The 20,399-nt window shown below is 42.4% G+C and overlaps 1 protein-coding gene across 1 annotated transcript in view; it reads right to left on the bottom strand.

Annotated features, from left to right (window-relative positions):
• Positions 1–6,772: 6,772 nt before the first annotated feature.
• The window catches only part of SYT9 (synaptotagmin 9), a 170,976-nt gene continuing 157,349 nt past the window's right edge, over positions 6,773–20,399 (bottom strand). The window contains exon 7 of the mRNA XM_063095326.1: positions 6,773–6,881. Within this exon, the coding sequence (XP_062951396.1) occupies positions 6,873–6,881 (9 nt within the window). The 3' untranslated portion in view covers positions 6,773–6,872. The remainder of the gene's footprint in view (positions 6,882–20,399) is intronic.

The following is a 20,399-nucleotide window of genomic DNA, read 5'->3' as shown; positions in this document are numbered from 1 at the left end:
AATTTCTACAAGACTCAGAGAGCTCCTTGCTGCAAATAAATACACAAAGTCAAGTCTCCTCCTGATGAAGCTGTGCAATCTGCAATCATTTTCCTCAGCCTAGGAGAGACATGAAGCCCTTCACCAGCCTCTTCTGAGCTGCTCCTGCACAGTAATTGCACTTGTGCTTGGGTGTGTTCATGTGTATAGTGGCCTGGGATGCCAAGTATCATGATTTTAAAATCAGGGAGGGGCTCGGTCAAGGCAGGAAGGTCTAGGCAAGGGTTTCCCATGGCCATCTTTCTATTGTGTTTGAGCCATTCAGGGATTGCTGAAGCCCTCTTAAGACCAAAAAAGTGGAGGCCAATTGCCACAAGTGTAATGCTGTTTCTCCCTTACATATGTCTGTGACCTGATTGTACCAGGGGATGACGAATGTCACCACCAGGGCAGGACCCCTGGTGAGGAATGTATAGGAAGGTGAGGCCTGGATGTTACAGGGTTAGTCAATGGCAGAGCAAGTCCTCAGCCCTACCACAAGGCAGAGATGTCCCCAACCTGCACTCTGTTTGGAGGTAACTGGTTTGAGTTCCTTTTGCATCTTCCAGGGGCCAGGTGGTCTTCACCATTACTTCTGTTTACCACAATAGGGCAAATATTTTATGGCTAGAACCCAAAACAGTGAGATCATGTAATAAAATAGTTTCAAGTGATGGGTAAAAGCTTAATCTTTCTTCCCAGTCCTTAACCCCTGTGTAATTATGGCCTCAAGCCTGAAATCTACGTTTCCCAAACTAGTGATTTTACCTTGTCCCCAGAAGTGGAAGAAGGCCATGAGTTGCAGGCAGGTGAGGGAATCTTCCCGTTATTTATATAAATGCCTTCCTCTACAAGGACCTGCCCCCTTCACGGAAACATCGGAAGACTTGAAGACCAAGTTGGGGTTTCCGGAGCCTGATCTTTGTTTCCATGCCAGAAAAGGCCCACTGAGGGGCTCTGGGTCCCACTGAGGCTTCACGCACAAGAACAGCCCTTAGGAAGTCAACTGTCAACAGCTACTTTACATGGGCTGGGAAAACTGACATAATGCAGCCTATTAGCCAAATGTCAATATTTTATCTACCAGATAAAATTTACTAAAATTTTTTGGTTTTATGGGACTCTTTAAAGTCACAGACATACCCCTTACATTTCCTTAGAGTCCACTGTTTATATTCTTTGAAATGACACCCTTATTTTCACTAAAAACTCAAGATCATTAAAGTTTAAAACATAGAAAAAGGTTAGGGATACTGGATTTGGGCTAGGTGTAGGTGATGTTTCTCCCCACTGCCCTGTACAAACACACACACACACACACTCACACACACACACACACACACTCACACACGCAGTGGTTGTCCTTGTTCTTATCCTGTTTGGTGACATGAATACATTTTCTTTTCCTTTGTTCTTTTTTCAGGCGAAGATGGTGGGAAGAATAGCTTTCAGAGTCAGGAGCCAACAAAATCTTGTGGCATTTGCTGCCAAAATGGCATTCTCTTGATCCAGGAGCCCCAGAGGGTTTGTTTAAGCTGCTAAGTGAACTGCTACAGCAAGGACTGTCCCATCCACCGAGGCTGTCAGTGTGAAAGGGCCAGTGGGTGTTAACAGCATCAACAAGGGCCTAGGGATCCACCGCAGCAAGTCAGACAGGCAGCTCTGTCCTGCCAACACTCAGGACCAGCTGCACCTCACACATGCATGGCACCAGCTCCTCAATGCAGATTTCAAATGGAAAACACTGGAAGGCAAAATTTGAATGTCTTCTTGTTAATTTTTTGCAAGCAAATACAATTCTTTCAAAACTAACAGTGCTGTTTAAAGTAGTGTGACACCTAACTTTGGAGAACAAGGTAAAACCAATATACATTTTAGAAAAATGTTTACTTTGATTGAAATACTTTTAAATCTGGGAGTCCTAATTCAGAAAATAGCATATTGCTGCTCTTCTTCCTTTTCTCATGTGGTGGTCAAAACACTTCCTTTCTTCTTCTTCTTTTTGTTTTTTAAAGATGACTGGTAAGGGGATCTTAACCCTTCGCTTGGTGTTGTCAGCACCACGCTCAGCCAGTGAGCAAACTGGCCATCCCTATACAGGATCCGAACCCATGGACTTGGTGTTAGCACCGCACTCTCCTGAATGAGCCACGGGCCGGCCCTAAAACACTTCCTTTCTTTCTGGAGGGCGTGGTACAGGGTTGCCTGGGTCTTATCCTCAACAAAACATTTTGTATTTGGTCTTTCTAACCAGAAAACAAAATCAGAAAATACTGACCATAATGTTGGGCCATAATGCAGACTCAGTGCTCGGCTAAGAAAGCCTATGAACCTTGCTAGAGCCAGCTGGCCCCATGAGCCCTCAGCAGAATTCCAATCTGAGTTGTGGACGTGCAAGCAGAGATAGTGCATTTGTTTCTCTTTCAAAAATGTACAATTTATGGTAATGTTTTTCTTTACTGAGGTCTTATCTTGCTTGCACATTCTAGTGTGCTTTTAAGGTAAGAATTGTCTGAAAGCTTTGCTTTAGACATAAAAATTTAAATTTAGTTCTAAAATTCCTTGAGGGAAAAATATATATTTTCAAAATCATTATTGTTTTTAAATGAAGGTAAAACTTGTTTCTGAGAGGTTTATTTACCAGTTTATTTAGTTAATACACTCATCTCTGAAGCCCTAAATACAGTGTCTTCAGATATTTGAATAAATGATTTTATTATTCTCTGTAAGCTTTCAGTTTGGAAAATTGGAGAAATTGCCTTTCTTTGATAAATTCAAATCTGGATAAATCCAAAATCAAGAGTCTAGATGCTGTCACTATGCAAAAAGAATTTTATTGTGGGAAAGTTGGTGTCTTAGAGATGATGTTCACTTGGTAAGAAAACCATCAATATTACTATGTCAAATGCTGATTTTGAAATAACTTTAATGCAATGGATAATAAGTGTAATACTAACTGCAATAAATTTAGCATCAAGCTAACAAGAAATTTTTTCTTTCTTTTATTTTTTTTTGTACTATTTTTACTGTTTGGAATCACAAGTTGAAGTCGAAATTTCAAGAAATAAAGAAAATGGATAAAAGCAATACCATGTATTGTAAACTTTAAGATGCAATGCTGATTATCATCAATAAAAAATTTAAAACATTTTTTTAAATAATTTTTTTTTTTTTTTTTTTTTGGTGGCTGGCTGGTACAGGGATCTGAACCCTTGACCTTGGCGTTACAAGGCTGCATTCTAAGCAACTGAGCTAACTGGCCAGCACAGTAAGGTTTTTTTTGGTAAATATATTTTTTTAATTGTCTGGCAGTGCTCATCCAGTTTTCACAGAGTAATCTACTTAAGATGTAGTTTAGGGAGACTGTATCAATGACTTAAGAGGACAGCATTTGTGGCCCAGGTTTCTTTAACATGTTCTTCTCTGTCCTACCAGAAGGAGGTGCCATGAGAATTCATCAGCTGCTGTGAAAGTTTGGCACTGGATGGGCTGCGGGACCCCGATGTCACCAAGGCTTAGTCAGGATGACTAGACTTGCAGGGCTGGCTCCCGATTCTCTAGGCCCCTCCCATTGAACCTGGGCTGGCACTATGACTTGCTCTTGACCTATAGTCTGTAGTGAAATGACTCTGTGTTACATCAGAAGTTATCTAGAAGAACCTTGTAGCTCTCACAATGCTAGCTCTGGGGGAAACCAGTTGTTTTGTAAGAAGTCTGACTGCCTTGAAACCTCCATGTTGTGAGGAAGCCCAACTTACCCATGTAGTGAGACTAGGAGGAGAGAGATGCTCAACATTCTCCAGCTGTTCCAGTCACCTCAATTGAGAAGCCAGGCACGTGAGTGAAGAAGCTATTATGGGCACACAGCCCAGCCAAGCATTCAGATATTTGCAAGCCTCAGCTGCCCGCCAACAACAACCATGAGACTCTGAGAGAGAGAAGCCACCTAAGCCCAGTCAACCCACATAATCGTGAGAAATAATAAATTTCTATTTAAACCACTATGTTTTGTGGTGCTCTATTATGTAGTAAGAGACCATTAGAATGCCCACCACTGCAGGACAGGATGGCCATGAAAATAGCATGGCTTTTTCCATATTTATCTTTTGTCAGTCTCCTTGGCTTAAGTGTGAGGGAATGACTTTTCTTCTCTTCATATGAAATGTGGTATGAGGACGAAATCACTCCATTTAGAGCTGTGATTGGTGGAGAATTTTGAAAACACCCACATTTTTGAAACCACTCCTTGCCCTCCCATCAACTCCATTCCCGCCATGCCCTAGTGTACTTCCTGGGCTTCACACCACCTGCTGAACGTGCCCAATTCACTGGCTGGGGAAGTGCTTCAGCAGCAACACACATCCAGAGCAGACCTTTTTGAAGACAATGGCAGTAAGAGGAAGGGGCTGAGAATTAGTACCAGGTGGTGGGGGCAGGGAAGGACACTTGGTCTTTCCCTCTCTTTTGGCACCAGCTTTCTCCAAGGTCTCTTCTTAAGATACGATCAGGGTGTCTCCCTTTCCACTGCCATTTCCATTTTTTCAAGGTACTTTAATTTCCATCTCTATCCTAGAGAAGACAATGGAAAACCCATTTCCCCAAAGTTCAATGAGACATGTTTAGAGTTTTTCAAAAGGACATTTACTGAGAAACTAAAGGGAAACCAAACAGAATGCAAGAGAACAGAGGCAGAGTTGCAAATGGGCTGAGGGAATTCAGATTTATAACCAGCCTCTGGCCACAGCTGTACTGGCTCGGCAAAGCTTTCCAGACACAAAACCACCTGCCTGCCAATGGAGACAGTCCTCTTTACCTGCTTTCCCCTACAAAACCACCTTCTGTTTCCTACCAACAAGCCAGTAGCATACTCATTGGCACTCAGGGCTGCTAGCTCTCTGGGCAGGAAGATCCTGAGGTGGGGAACAATAGGCACAGCTGCCTCAGGATCCCCAACCCAGCCTCCCATTGCCAAGGACACGTCAAAGTTTATTGGGATGACTGCCTGATGTCTATCGGAGCCCATCTGATTTCTCTGGGACCATTCTTTTGGGCTCATCTGCCTGGCTCTGGAGACAATATTTCTGTTAACTATTTTGCTGGCAATAGCCCCTCATGCTTTGGTTCCAAACACTGGTATTGTAGAGGATGTCTGAATGGAGAGGGATGCGCAGAGGGGAACGCTGGACAAAGAGTTGAATTTTTCTCATGTCATCAGACGTAGGCAGAACCTTGGATTCCTTTTGAATCCCAGGAGTTAAAAGCCAATCAGAGACAGAAATGGATCAGGCAGGCTGGGGAATGTGTGAAGCTTGAGTGTAGTAACACTGCCTCACACAACCAAAGGCCTCTGCCCTTTTAAGATCTGATATCAGGGTAGAGTTTCTTGTACTAGGCAGCTGTGGCAACAAGAACTTTCTGAACACATGCAAGGATCTTGCTTTCAACCAGTTAGTTCCACATGGAAATGTTAATTGAAATGAAGATAATGAGCTTTCCAGGAAGGTAAACTACAATGCAACTCTGGATTCTGCTGCAAAGAGATTGTATGAAAAGGGAAATGCTACCTTGGAGAGTTGTGTAAATGTGTGGCTGGCAGAGAGAAGACCAGGAGGTGACAGTTCCTGGTCCTCCCAGGGATGCTGAGGCCTTTGGTTTCATTTCTATGGAGGCAGAAGCCATGAGGAGGAGGTGAATAGCAGTGGGTTGGCAGACGTAGTCAGGAAGGAAGCTGAGTAATGAAGGAGATACCCGGGAGAGACCTTGACCTTCACTCTTGCAGGTATATCCATTCCCCAAGGGCTGCAAAAGTGATATATGTGTCTGAAGTGAGAAGGAAACCTTTGTCTGTGGCTGCCGAAAGCTATGACTCTTGGCTGTTGCATATGGAAATACCCCAGAAGGCACTGAGGCCAAGACCCAAAGCTGTGCCTTCTGCTCGGGATGGCTGTGCTCTCTCTCCATGATCTCATCTCACACAATGCTACACCTATTTCTGAGGCTGTTCCCTCAGTAGACAAATGTGCTTGGGAAAGGATATTCCAGAATGCTTATGCCATTATGATGTGCACCTCTCTAACAGAGATGACAATTACTTTTCATTCTAATAATAATAACACCAGTTGGAAGAAAGTGGCTGCCGGCTATCTAGATAATAGTCTTGGGGTTTTTGACTTCTCAGAATCTGGTTTCAGCAGAAAAGAGGGCCATGATCAACTGGTACTCTCTGCCACGTGCATGGGAGGGGGCAGTGAATTTGCTATGAATTAGCCCTCCTTGCACTAGATTTTCTCCAGGGGAATGGCCTGCTTGTCCTATTATTCTCCTTGGGCTACTTCTGCAAATCTGGAGTACTTCTTGGGGTAAAATTACTTTTTAGAAACAGTCATTAACTCAAAAGTAGTCAAGTGTGAATTGAGATCTGCTGCCTATTTAGCACCTGGATATATTTTTAAACATTCTGTCCTTCCAGGGCATTCAAGCAAATAACATCATGTCAGAGTGACTGTTGCTAGGGCTGTCTCTACCACCAAGGGCCTTATATTAGTCACTAAGAGTCCCGGTACTCTTGGTACTCTCACTACATCATTTGGTTTCTTCCACAGTGCAAGCTTGGTACTTGGCCATGAGAGATGTGCTTCTCCTGCAACACATCACCTTGGCCACCTAAAGAAGGTGGCTGGACCATTCAGGTTCACCAAACCCAATCTGGAAAGAGGGCCAGTTATTGCTGTGATTACAGCTGAGCATTTGGTCACTGGAGTTCTCCGGGTGTTGCTGGATGGGAAAAGTTACTCAAAATCTTTGTAAGATGGCTGTCCTACTGTGTCCTTGGCACGAACGGTCCTTACCCACAGTCATCGTTTCTGCAGGAAGAAGAAAAAACAAGAATAATTTGGTTTTCAATCATATATTTTTAATGCGTACCAAACAAGTGCTAGGCACTGTGACAGATGCTGGGAATACAAAGGCCACGAGTAAGACCCTCACCTGCATTCAAAGGGCTCACAGAGGGAGAAATTACAATGTGAGAAGCTGAATAATAAGGATGTGCCTAAAATGCTGTAGGAGCAAAGAGGAAGGAGGGACTAACTTCAAGGGGATTGAGAGGATTCTGAAGGATGAGTCTTGAATCAGGCCGTTTAGACTGAAGAGGAGCCCATCAGGAGATGAGGGCAGGGAAGACCATTTTGGGCAGAAGGAAAGAGCCTGTGCAAAGGCACAAAGGCAGGAAAGGGCATGATGCATTGGAGGAAACCAAGACTTTTATAAAATGAGGTGTGAGGAAAGATTTTTCTATAGTTCATTAAAGCACTGACCCAGTGGGATCTTGGTGGAGAGATGGGGTGGTGAAGACCGTGGCATCAACATGAGAGACAGCAATGGTGGTTTTGAGGGCGGATGGGCACAATGCTAGCCTAGCTGGCTCCAGTGCTGGTGCCAGGCCCATGTGAGTGGGCAGAGCAGCAGTGTCTTTTATCAGAACCAGTGGCCTCCACAGGTTTAGAAGGTACCAGGAACTTCAGTAGCATCAACAGGGAGTAATGGTTACAATCCTATCTGAACAGAGGGGGTTTTAAGGGAATTCAATTGTCCTGAGACACAGGGATCTGACTTGAATTAAACTGAATTGAAACTAAAGATGAGAACCATCTCCATGAAAACTGTAATGTGCAGTGACATTTCAATCACAAAAATGACAGCTGATGTGAGACAGGCCATTGAAACTGACCCGAAATTAAGAACATGAAAAGACTGAGTGGAGCATTAGATAACCTCTCTCTGTGAATTTGAAAATGGGTTTTGATTGCAGGAAGTACCTAAAGGCTCTGAACTAAGAAGCTTGTCAAAGATTGAAATGATTCTTATTACATGATTCAATCTCATGTACTTAATATTGTTAAACTTGCATTTTAAAATATTATTTAGAAAGCACTAAAATCTCGGGATTTTGTTGATTATTTATTGCTTAGCACAGCTCTGCAAATATATTAAGAAACTTTGTGCTCTACCTGCTTAGATTCTGTTTAGCTTCTCCCTTTCTCCAAAGAGGGCATTTTTTTTTTTTTTTTTTATTCACTCCCCTGCTTCCCTTGAAGAACTGGTATGTCAAAGAAATAAAGCAGTGCGAATGTGACTACACTGCCGATCAGGAAATTGGGGCAATAGTGTGGAAAATGGAAGTCCATTTGGATAATAACTACTATTTACTGAGCACGTAAGCTTTCTCTCTATCCTAAGAGCTTTGCATACCTTATCTCATTCAATCCCCACTTCAACCCTCTGTGATAAACATTACAGTAACAGTTTAACAAATGAGGGAACCTAGTCTGAGAAAGTCCAAATAATAAAGGTAGGAAATGGCAGAGCCAGAAACTGCCACCATGCCTTTAAGGATCCAAATGTCTGGTCTTAAGTCCTGTGTCCCAGATGGCAAAGCATCATGCTTTAAATGCCAACTCCACTACAGTGCCTTTCTCCAATGGATTCCCAGTCCAGTAAAAAATTATGAATAGTCCAGACTTCGTAGAAAAGTGAGTTAAGATCCATTGTGAAGACGACCTCAAGGGGAAAGGTGGCGTATGGTTGCATGTGTGACATGTCAAATGTCATTTGCCGAGAGAGGTTCATTAGAAACGACAAGAGGCAAGGCTGTAAGAGTAGTCAAATTTCTTCAGATGAGGGGGCAAGTTAGGGAATTAAGGCAAAAATTAATCTACATAATGAAAGTAAGTGGAGGAGTTTATTATTCCAAATTTATATTAATTACATTTACTAATTCACTCAACAAACATTTATTGAGCACCAGGCACTTGTGCTGAGCACTAAGAACACAGAGACGAAGGATGCACCCCCACACGTGAAGAGCTCACAGTGGCCATTAGATGAGTACAGAATCAAGGATGATGAGGAAGAAAAGAGAGTAAAGTGAAGTGTTGGCAGGAAGCTCTGCCCGTAACTGCTGTGTGTGGGTGCGTGTGTGTAATTCCCTCTACTCAAATCAGGGAACGAGAAAGAAAAAAGTTATGATAAAAAATTGCATAAGTGTGAAAATTGAAAAATTCCTAGCATACACTAGGGTACTTCAAAAAGTCCGTCAGAAAATAGAATTAAAATACAATACAACTCTTCCTGTGAACTTTTTGAAGTACCCTCGTATATGATGCACTGGACTGTGAAACAAAATTGCATTAAAAAGGCCTGGGACTGTCTCCCACTGAAAGTACAGCAAGCAGAAGACAACCAGAAGAAGGGACTTGTTTTTTTTAATTCATAGCCTGGTAAAACTCTCCTGGGAGGCAACCCATACCCCATCCCTGTCTGCAATTTGGGACTCAAATCTATGAATGGCCATCTGTAATCTCTGTTGCTATAGGGGACCTGAACTGATAATTCTGTTCCTATTACAGTCATGCATTGCTTAAAGACAGGCATACTCTCTGAGAAATGCATCATTTGGTGATTTCATTGTTGTGTGAACATCACAGAATGTACTTACAAAAACCTAAATGGCACAGCCTACTATACACCTAGGCTATATAGTACAGCCTATTGCTTGTATGTGAGTAATGCATTGCTCTATGACATTACAATGGCTATGATCTCACTATGTGACAGGATTTTTTCAGCTTCATTGTAATCTTATGGCACAACCATTGCATATGAATTCCACCGTCATTGACTGAATTGGCACTATGCAGCACATGACTAAAATTGGAAAAGTAACTTTGCAACAACAGAAAGGTATAACAAATAAGAATTACAGATGATGAAATAAAGATGCTTTTGCGTATATTTATTCAAATGCAATATACATTTTGTTATCCCAATTCTGCTTTACTTATGCTTTATGTTTTTAAGATAATAATATAGTAGAAAATTATTAGATTTATGATCTTAATGGATATATTTAGGAGAACTTAACTGGTTAAATTTATAGTCTAAGTAGTCTAATTTAAAAATGCTTAGGAAAATCCATTATACTAAATTTATAAGTTAATTTTTTAAATGTTGAAATACTTAAGATAATTTAATATAAATGTGTAAGATTTTATTTATTAGCATTATAGGAGTTAAGTGCTTGAGGACAATTTGCTTAACAACTACTGTGTTAGATGTTTGAAATATTTGATATAATCACATTTAAAACTTGTGATCTTAGTTTGCAACATTAAAGGGAATTTAGCTAATCAATTGCTTAAATTGCACTTAACTATTTAGAAGAACTTTATTTGCTAGATTTATAAGATTTTTTTCTTTATTTTGAAATGTTTAAGAAAATTTAGTTAAGTGTGGAATTTGTGTTTAGAAGTTTAGAAAAATTTAATCTGTCAAATTAATGAGCTAATTGAGAATTATACAAAGAATAAGTAAAAACAAATATTTTCATTTCCAAACAAAATGATTAAATTTATAATTTTAATAACAGTTAACATGATATAGCATTTGGTATGTACCATTTTAGGAATACTACACACATTAATTAATTTACTCTTCACCACAACTCTCTGCGGTAAATACTATTATTATCCCCGTTTCACAGATGAGGGAAATTGAGGTATAGAAATGTTAAATGACTGCTTTACCAAGTGTATTAGTTTCTTAGGGCTGCCATAACAGAGTACCACAGACTGGATGGCTTAAAACAACAGAACTTTATTCTCTCATAGTTCTGGAGTCTAGACTTCTGAAATCAAGGTGTCAGCAGGGTCATGCTCCCTCTGACGGCTCTAGGGGAGAATCCTTCCTTGCCTCTTTCAGCTTCTCGTGGCTTCTGGCAATGCTTGGCTTATAGCTGCATCACTCCACTTCCTGTCTTCATTGTCACATGGCATTCTCCTTGTATGTCCCTCTGTGTCTTCATATGGTCTTCTTATAAGGACACTAGTCATTGGATATAGGCCCTACCCTAATCCAGTATGACTTCATCTTAACTAAATATATATCTGCAAAGACCTATTTCTAAATAAGATCACATTCTGAGGTACTGGGTAAGCACGAATTTTGGGGGGACACTATTCAACACAGCATCCTATGGCTACCAATATCCAGCACATTGATAAACCCAGTGTCAGTTGTCAATCCTCATCTTATTTATTATATCTTATTTGACACATCTGGCCATTCCCTCCTCCTGGAAACAACATCCTCTCTTGCCTTCTAGTATACCGCACTCTGTTGGTTTTCTTACAATGGCAATGACTTTCTCAGTCTGTTACTTTCTCTTCTTTTCCCTATCTTTAAATGTTGGAATGTCCCAGTTCTTAGTCTTTGGACCTCTTCTCTTCTTCATTTATATCTGAACCATCTTTGCAACTATAGCCTGACCTTTCTCTGGGACTCTAGATTCCTGCATCTAACCGCTACATGGTGTTTCCCTGTGACTATACAATAGGTGCCTCAAACTTAGTGGGTCCAACTCTTGATCACCTGGCACAGGTGCTCTACCTGCTGCCTTCCTCACCTCACTTCATGTCAACTTCATCCTTCCAGCTGCTCAGGCTCAAAATTTTGGAATCATACTTCACTTCTCTCCCTCATACCTTACAGGAAATCCTGTTGGGACTCCCTTCAAAATATATTCAGAATGTAACCACTTCCCATCAATTTCCCTGCTTCTGCACTGGTTCAAGCCTTATTATTTCCATCTGGATTACAGCAGTAGACTCCTAATGGATATTCCTACTTCCGCCCTTGCCCTTATATAGTCTATTCTCAACAAAGCAGCAGAGGGATCAGTTATAAGCTTAGGTTATGTCACATCTGTGTTGAAAATTCTGCAATGGCTCTCTGTTCACCTCAGAGAATGAACCAAAATACTTACAAAGATCTATCAGGTTCCATGTAACCTGAGCTCTGCCCACTGTTACCTTTCTGATCTCATCTCCTACTTCTCTCTCTCACTCCCTCTGCAACCCACTGCGTTGCTCTCTTCGCTGTTCCTTGTATGAACTTCCTTAAGGGACTCGTATTGGCTGTTCCCTCAGCCTGCATGTCCATATGGCCATACGGCTCACTCTCTCTTCTCATTCAAGTGTTTGCTCAAATGTTCCAATTGTCTGTGAGCCCTACCATCATTTCTACTAAGATTACCCCACCCCTTAAAAACAAACCAACAAAGCCCACCACTCTTCTGATCCCTCTTACTTGCTCTTCTTTATTTTTCACAGTACTCATTACTTGCACAATAATTGTGTACTTTATTACTCTATATGCCCATTTACAGTGCTTACTTTGTGTCTCCCATTAGAATGTAAGTTCTAGGGTAAAGATTTTTGTCTATTTTTCCCCCACAAATGTATCTTCAGTACCCATAGTAGGTATTCAATCAATATTTGTTGAACAAATAAATATATGCTTGAAATCCCCCATTTCCCTCTGCAAAGTGACTGTTTTAGAGGAAGACTGATCGATCCTTACTTGAATGGAATGCCCACCATACAGCACATGAGGCAATGCAAAGAGGCATCTTGAAAGGTTGCTGAGATGAGCTGACAGCACAGCAGCCAGCATGGTGGTTCCAAGCATGAGGGGTGTGGAGCTTTCTGGAAGAAATGCCTGCGGATCTTCCAGCCTGCCTTTTACACTAAGATAGGTCTCTTACCAAGGCCTTTATGAGATGGTTTGAGTCTTTGTGCTGCTGCAAATCTCATTTGAGATGATGACTGGGACCTTGACTGCCATTGTCTTAACTCTTATGGGTGTTGCCTTGCACTTGAAGAACTGGGTGCCAGAAGGAAGAGAGGGCTCACTTAGTCCCCAAGAAAATGGAACTTTGGCTTTCAGAGCTAGTGCTCAGTTAATTATATGCATTAAAGAACCACTAATTAACATTCAGAGTCTGCCTAAGAAATCAGTAATCCTTTACAAGTTGTAAGAGAGAAGAAATTGGAATTGTATCCAACAAGAATTTATTCAATGGTGACTTTGTGCCAGGCATTTTGCCAGGTACTGTTTATACAATGATGAATATCACTCAATCTCTATCCTCAAGGAGCCGCTGGCTGTGCTGGAGATGACACATACACAGATAATATCAAGTGACACCGAACACTGTGTTAGGGGTAGGCACAAAGCGCTAGAAGACAGCACAGACAAGAAACATTTAGCTCATACTAGAGGATCTTCAGAATGCTTCCTGAAAAGATGACAACTGACCAGATACTTACAAGATAAGCTGGATCTAGCCAGGCAAAGAGGGGTAGAAAGGACAACATTAGAAGAAGGTAATGTAGGAGCAAGGCATGGGAATGAATAAAAAGCATGTGTGAACCACCCGCAATCAGGCACAGCCCCAACATAAATTGCAAGGAGGAGATGGAGGCAGGGTCATACAGGACCTTGAATGCCAAGGCAGGGAAACTGATCTTGATCTTATTCAGGATAAAGGGCAGTTATGGAAGCATTTTAAGTAGGGAAGGAACATAGTCCTATTTGTGTTTTAGGACGAGGACCCTGTGGTACAGAGGAAAGGCTCACTCATCATCTGTAGCAAAGGTCAGCAGAGAGCCCAGTCAACTAAATACCATCACCTCAGTGAAATACAGACAGATCCTACTTTTCACTTTCACTATGGGGAGGAAACACTATCCCTCCAGGGGTTCACGGTCAGGAGGGAAGACAGATGTACCTAACTATAAGACAAAAGCTAGAGATGGCAAATGGGCAATGTGACTCGTAATCAAATAATTATGTCAGCACTTCATGCTATGGGGTGTGGTTTATTGGAGGTGGCACTTAAACGAAACCCTGAATATTATGTAGAACTTACATGGTGAGAAAGTAGAGAAAAGGTATTCTAGGCTTAGAAAGTATCAGAAGAAAAAGCACAAAATAAATTGATTTAGGGACTGTAAGAGGTATGGCCAGCCAGCAGAAGCTTTTGAAGGAGAGAGACAGAGTCAAATCTGGGTTCTCCTTTCTAAGGAGAATGGCTCAGAGTAAGAGGGAAATGACCGAGGGGTTGTTGGAGGAAGGGGAATCCCTTCCAAAGACCACCTGAGGAAGAGATAACAGCAAAGGGAGACCTCCTCCTTGGGCACCTGCTGGGATCAGCCTCACCTGATTGGGTGGTGATACTCACTTCAGCAAACATGACCCAGGGGATGGTCATTGTCACCCAGGTTTCTCAGGCCAAGGAGAGCTGCTGCAGAATTAATTTGTAGCCTATTATGATACCACAAAGGATAAGATACTGACTGCATGAGGGCCTCAAGCAGGGTCTTCATACCCCTTCCCCAGGCCCTTCATACTCCCCTTTCCTTTTCCAGGAATGATTATGGATGAGTTTTCCCCCATTTGGGAAGAGTTCTCAGAATTAGCTTAAACATTGGGATGTAGTCATACAAAAAGTTCAAAAAGTTCATGGAAAGATTCATATTACTTTTCAATTCCATTTTTCTACAAACTTTTTGAAGTACACTTGTATGAAAAAAACACATTTAATAAGTTGATCAGAACTTCATTTTAAAAAACCAATTAAATATGTGCTAATTAAAAATGTTTAATGTCTTGCAGCTTACTTTTTTCTGAGATAAAGATACATTGAGAGAGAGAGAGAGAAAAATAAAGACTCTTAAATGTGTCTGTTGTTTGAAAAGAGGGTATGAGATAGAAAGTTTCTTTTCCCCTAAATGTTTGGAGGCTTTTACTGACATAAGTTATTAATAATATCAACATTTTTGGTACTATTCCTGCTATTAGCTTTTCATCTCAAAGATGCTCACAATGTCAAAAGAAAAAGAAAACACCTATCAGCACAATCAATTTTCTCTTATCTTAGTATCTGCTTTCCTGTAAAAAATACTGATTGTAGGCCATGAAATTCATATCTCCACAATGCTATTAGCACTGGGCTTTCTTGTGAATTAGGAACAGGAGCCCCCTCCAGGCAAACTCACCCCTTGGTGAGTGGAGAGAAATGTGACTTGAGCTTCTCACTCAGCCTGGCACGGTGAAGGAACCACCCACATGACAGTGTGCCGGGCCCTGCGGAGAAGCTCCTTGGGGGGCTATGGGAGGGGCTTGGGTTATCCAAGGTGAAGCCCAGGTCCTGTCTTAGCACAAGAAGCTGTATTACTCTGTCTCACATTGTAAAATGTGTTCCCTGTAGGCAGTTTCCTCTTGCCAGGAGCAATTATGTTATCAGGAGGATGTTTCTTTCTCTGGCTATAGAATGTCCAGCTTCAATTACCTGCTTTGTCTTACAATCACTCCTGTTATCCCCAACCTTTAGGAAAGCTTCATTAAATACTACAGTCTGGCATTAGCTGTGCTTTGGGGAACTGAGGAAGGGGCTGTGTCCATGCCTGGGATAAGCAGGGGAGGAGAGGATGACAGCTGGAAGAAGCAGTTCCGGCACCTCTACAGATGACCGGCAGAGACCTGGAGCACAGATGGGAGTAGGAAGGGTAAGCAACAGCCTGGAGCTTTCCTCAGGCAAGCACAGAGCCATATGGGGAGAAGAAACCAACTTAGGGCCAGACAAAAAGGGCAGAGATATTTGTGTACTAAATGGAGGGTGATTCTTGGAGCTGGCAGATTCTCATCAAGAGGCAGCTGTCTGGCTTCATGAGGGATTGGTGTGTTACACCGTGATCCCCTTCAGGGAAGCTGCCCTCACTTAACTCTGCAGGGAGCCTCTGGCCTGTCACTCAGATGGGACTGCAGAGGCACTGGCTGAAGGGACTGGGCCCAACTTCTCTTCCCTGGTGCTCCTGATGAGGGCATGTGAGATCAGAACCTCAGAAGCAGCCGCCTTCCATACCCTGACCCTGACCTCACATCCCGTGGCTCTTGTCACTCACAGTCCCAGCTATATCTGCCTCCCCTCTTCTTCTGGATGTGTCTACTTCCTCCAGAACTTTTCACTGGCCACCACTTCAATGGTGGAAATGCTCTTCCAGGCCTTTGCTCAGCTGTCTGCTCTGATTAGTCAAGTTAAGTGTTACCTTCTCAGAGGCCTTCCCTGCCACCCAGCACATCTCGCTGTTGTATTTTCATCCTCCAGCTCATTGTGACCTATTTTTCTGTTTAACTGTTTGTGATCTGTCTATCTCTCTCCACCAGCATATGAACTCCATGGCAGAGGGGTCCTGCCTGCCTTGCTCAGCACAGTATTCCTGGTGTCTGGAACAGCATGCGGCACAAGACAGGTGCTCAGTAAACGCCAGCTAAATGAACTTGTGTGTGGTACAGATCAGGGAACTGAAGACTGTGTGGGAAATGATGATAAATGTGCCAGTGGCCAGCCATTAGGGGTTAGGGGAACACAGTTTGGAATATCTTCCCAGCTCACGCTGACAATATTCCCACTCCCTAGCTGAAGTGCCATCTGGCCACAGCAGCGAGTCCCTGGAAGTCATGCTGTAAGACAAGGCTCTGCTCTTCATCCCCACACCCAACTACCTCAGCTGTGTGAATCAACGCAAGATGAATGAATAAGAGGTTCTTCTTTGGGAAGACGGAGACGGAAAAGAAAGGGAAAAAAGAGATAGGGAAATGAGACTATGGATAAAGAGAGAAGTGTGGTAGAGGTAAAGAAAGGAGAGAGCAGAGTCAGAAAGGAAATAAACGCCCAGCTTCTCAACAGTCTCCAGTCCCAGTCATTCCTGGCACTGGCCCCTATAATTCCCAAGTCAGGATCTACTGAGTTAGGGAGCCCAGCAGAAGCCTCAGCCCCCTACTAGGTGGGACCTAGAGTTCTTGCAGCCCCTGGTGCTGGATGTGGCTTGCAGAGCTACTCTTGTCACCTGCAGGTCCCAGGGCCACCTATTTATACCAGGTCAGCCGTATCCTTACTGGTCTCAGCCTCTGGTCCCAGCACCATGCTACAGCTTCTGCAGGGCTGACTTTGGTAGGGGTTCTGCCACTTTGCCTGCCTCTGCCAGACTTGAAACTGGTCCCTGGCAAAGGATGTGTCCTGTGCCCTGTCAGCCAGCCCTCCCTGAACAGCTCTGTGAGGCTTCCCAGCTCCGGCCAACTGCTCAACATTTCTCTTCACTTTCTTGTGCTGGTGAGGTGCTGGCCAGTTCCACCTGAGCTCTCCAAAAATGACATCACCAATACTTCTTCACAAGCTCTTGGCCAGCCCATCTGGTTCTCTCTATTTCTCTCTATCCCTCCCTCCCTCCCTCCCTCTCTCTCTCTCTCTCAAACTCTCTTGTATTTCTCCAACTCAATAAAGTCTCAGCCACACTGTGGTTTTGGATGCATCAGATGTGGGTACTTATATGAGGTCTTGGTAAGCTTCAGTTATTTCTTATAAATTCATAGTACAGACGTTTTCACCATACACAAGTACCCATCACTCAGCTTCAACGGTCATGGTCATTTCACCTGCTGTTGTGGTTTGAATATGGTTTGTCTCCACTGAAACCCGGGTTGAGGCTGGGTTCCCAATGTGGCAGTGTTGGGAGGTGGGGCCTTTAAGAGGTGGCCTAGTGGGAGGTGTTTGGGTCATGAGGGTGGCTATCTCATGAATATGTTCATGCTCTTCTGAAGGGGTGAGTGAGTTCTAGCTCTTACAGGAAGGGAATAGATGAGTTCCTGGGAGAGCTGGTTGTGAAAAAAGCCTGGCACGTCCCCTCCCTCTCTCTTGCTTCCTCTCTCACCATGTGATCTTTCACATGTCCGCTCCTCTTCCACTTCCCACCATGAGCGCAAGCAGCCTGAGCCCTCACCAGATGCAGCTGCCCCATCGTAGACTTTCCAGCCATCAGAACGGTGAGCCAAATTAACCTCTTTTCTTTATAAATTACCCAGTCTCAGGTGTTCTTTCTTTCTTCATGCTGGAATATTTTAAATCAAATCCCAGACATTACATCACTTCATCTATTAATACATACACATCTATAACCAGAAAAAGACTTTAAAATGTGTAACCATAAAACCATTACTACCCCTAACAAAATTAACAATAATTCCCAAACATCATCTAATACCTGTTTAAGTTCAAATTTCCCCAGTTGTCTCAGAACTATCTTTTAAGAGTAGGTTTGTTTAAATCAGAACCCAAACGTAGTCAGATGTTGAATGTGGCAGATATGTCTCCTGTCTCTTTTAATGTCTCAATAGTTTTCCAGTCTCCTCCCAACCTCATGCCATTTATTCTGCAAGACTGTCCACATTCTCAGTTTGGCTGTCTGCATTCTCAAAAACATGGCTTAATGTGTCCCTCTATCCCCATATTTCCTATAAATAGGTAGGAAAATTCAGAGGCTTGATTTCAAATGAAATTCAAACGTTTTGGAAGAATATTTCATAGATAGGGAAGAGCTGTGTTAAAGCAAGAGGCACATCATGTCTGGTTGTCCTATTTTTAGTGATTTTAAGATGGATCAGTGGGTTCAGACGTTGTGTCAATCTAATCCACCCATCATCAAGTTCCCCTAACTATTTTAAAACTATAGATGATAGCTGATTAGCTGTTGCAGCCTTTTCTCCTCTGAAGACTGCAGAGCCAAGAGAATCTCAGAGACCTACTAAAGTAGACGTTCTAATGACATTGTAAACCTCTGGATTAAAACGCACCTCTCATTGTTTATTTACATGAGACAAATTCATTTTATTCCTTAAAGCGGTTTGAGTTTGGTTTTTTGTCCCTGGAATCCCAAAGCATCCTACTTGACCCAAGGCATGATAATTGTCCTATTCAAAGTGCTGTGGGCATCTAGTTAGTAGAAGGCCAGCTAACAGATGGACATCTTCAGTCCGAGGTCTGTTGGCTACATCAGATGAAGTTTACGCTCTGCACTAGGGACCAGCTCTCTATAAAAGGTCTATGGGTAAGGCAAGAGATAAAGAAAGAAAAAAAAAAGGCCTTCTGGGGAGGGGAGATCTTCAGAACTGTTCTGATAGAGCAGAACCAACATGTGGATGCTCCAAGGAGGTCATTTGACTCTACAGAAACAAAACTTTCCCAACAATTACAGCTTATCGACGATAGCCTCTTAAAACACTGCACAAGTGGATGGGAGAAGTTGCCTTTGAGATGGGCCCAACCCAAGCATCTGAATCCCTACATGGGAGACAGCAGTGGCCGGAGTCAGAAGGCAGCTCTTCTGTGTGAGAAGAATGGCAGGTAACAGAATCAGGCCTTCAGTCCTGAAGGTGGACAGTCCATAGGGATGCCTGGAAGTTGGCCCTGCTGACATCGTAGGGCATGGTCTGTGTCTGTGAGCCAGGACATTCTTATCTGATACCTCGAGGCCAATGTGGTGACAAGCAGCAGTGCATATGGTAGATTTTCCAGGTGTCAATTGCTTAAAGTCATTATGTACATTGACTTATTTCACATTTGACAGTGGTTTCTTATAGTTTGATTTTGTTTCCTAAAAGATTTTTTTTTTTAATCTATAGTGCTGTTAGTTTTTCCTTTTTTTTTTTTTTTTTTTTTAACTTAGTGGTCATTGACTGCTCATTCACATTTTAAAATTAAGAACTGGGTATTTTTTGTGTTTTTTTCTCTCCTTTTATGTGTGAAGAATGATTTTCTAGTTATATCTTTCCCCAAAGTTGGAATTCTGATCAGGAACTATGTCAGATTTGTTATTGTTGGTCATGGGGTACATGCTAGTCCCTTGCAAGAGACAGCTTCAGGCACAGCTGGATCCAGAGGCTCAGACAATGTCACTAGGATTCATTATCACTTTTTCCACCTCTCAAGTCTGGTTTCTTTTGTTTTGCTCCATTACAGGGAGGGCACTAATGTTCTATTGGCAGGATAGCAGCCAGCAACTCCACATTTACATCCTCACAGCTCCAAGTGCACTGGAAAGATGTGACTTTTCCTGATAGCACCCCAAAATCTCCTGGGCCTAAATTGGGTAATGTGTCCACCCTGAACCAATCCTTAGATGTGCCATTTGAACTTAAGCCTGGGGGGACACAGAGACACTCCTGGAGCTAAGGGTGCAGTTACTTCTACCCAAACCACATGGACAGTTAGGGGAAGTGGGGATGAAACCTCAAGGAAGCGGGCTTCTTTAATCAGAAGAGGACAGAAGGGATGCTGCATAGGAAAAATAAAAAATGTCCACTTCAGGGCTTTTCAAGCTAAGATAGATAACTAGGGAAAATCATGTCCTACTTCGGAGGAATCAAATCTTTGCAACTACAAAGTTTAGTCTTATCAGAATACAACATTTAAAAAGACATTTGTGGAAAACCCCCAGAGAACTTAACATGATTACTAAAATGAAAGAGAATTCCATTAGCTTTCAGGGTTTTAAAAACAAAGGGCTTTCAGTTAATCAGTTTTACTGCATATTGTTCACTGCAAGTCCTACTGGTTTTGGAAATTATGGTTATGCTGAAGCAGATGATTAGGTGGGAAAGAAACAGCAGAAGCAAAACAACTGAAAGTAAATTAGCAAAAAGCTTAC

Source organism: Cynocephalus volans, chromosome 4 (assembly GCF_027409185.1).
Source record: "Cynocephalus volans isolate mCynVol1 chromosome 4, mCynVol1.pri, whole genome shotgun sequence".
Lineage (NCBI taxonomy): Eukaryota > Metazoa > Chordata > Mammalia > Dermoptera > Cynocephalidae > Cynocephalus > Cynocephalus volans.
Note: the sequence above shows the minus strand (reverse complement) of the source record. Positions and strands in the feature narration are given on the sequence as shown.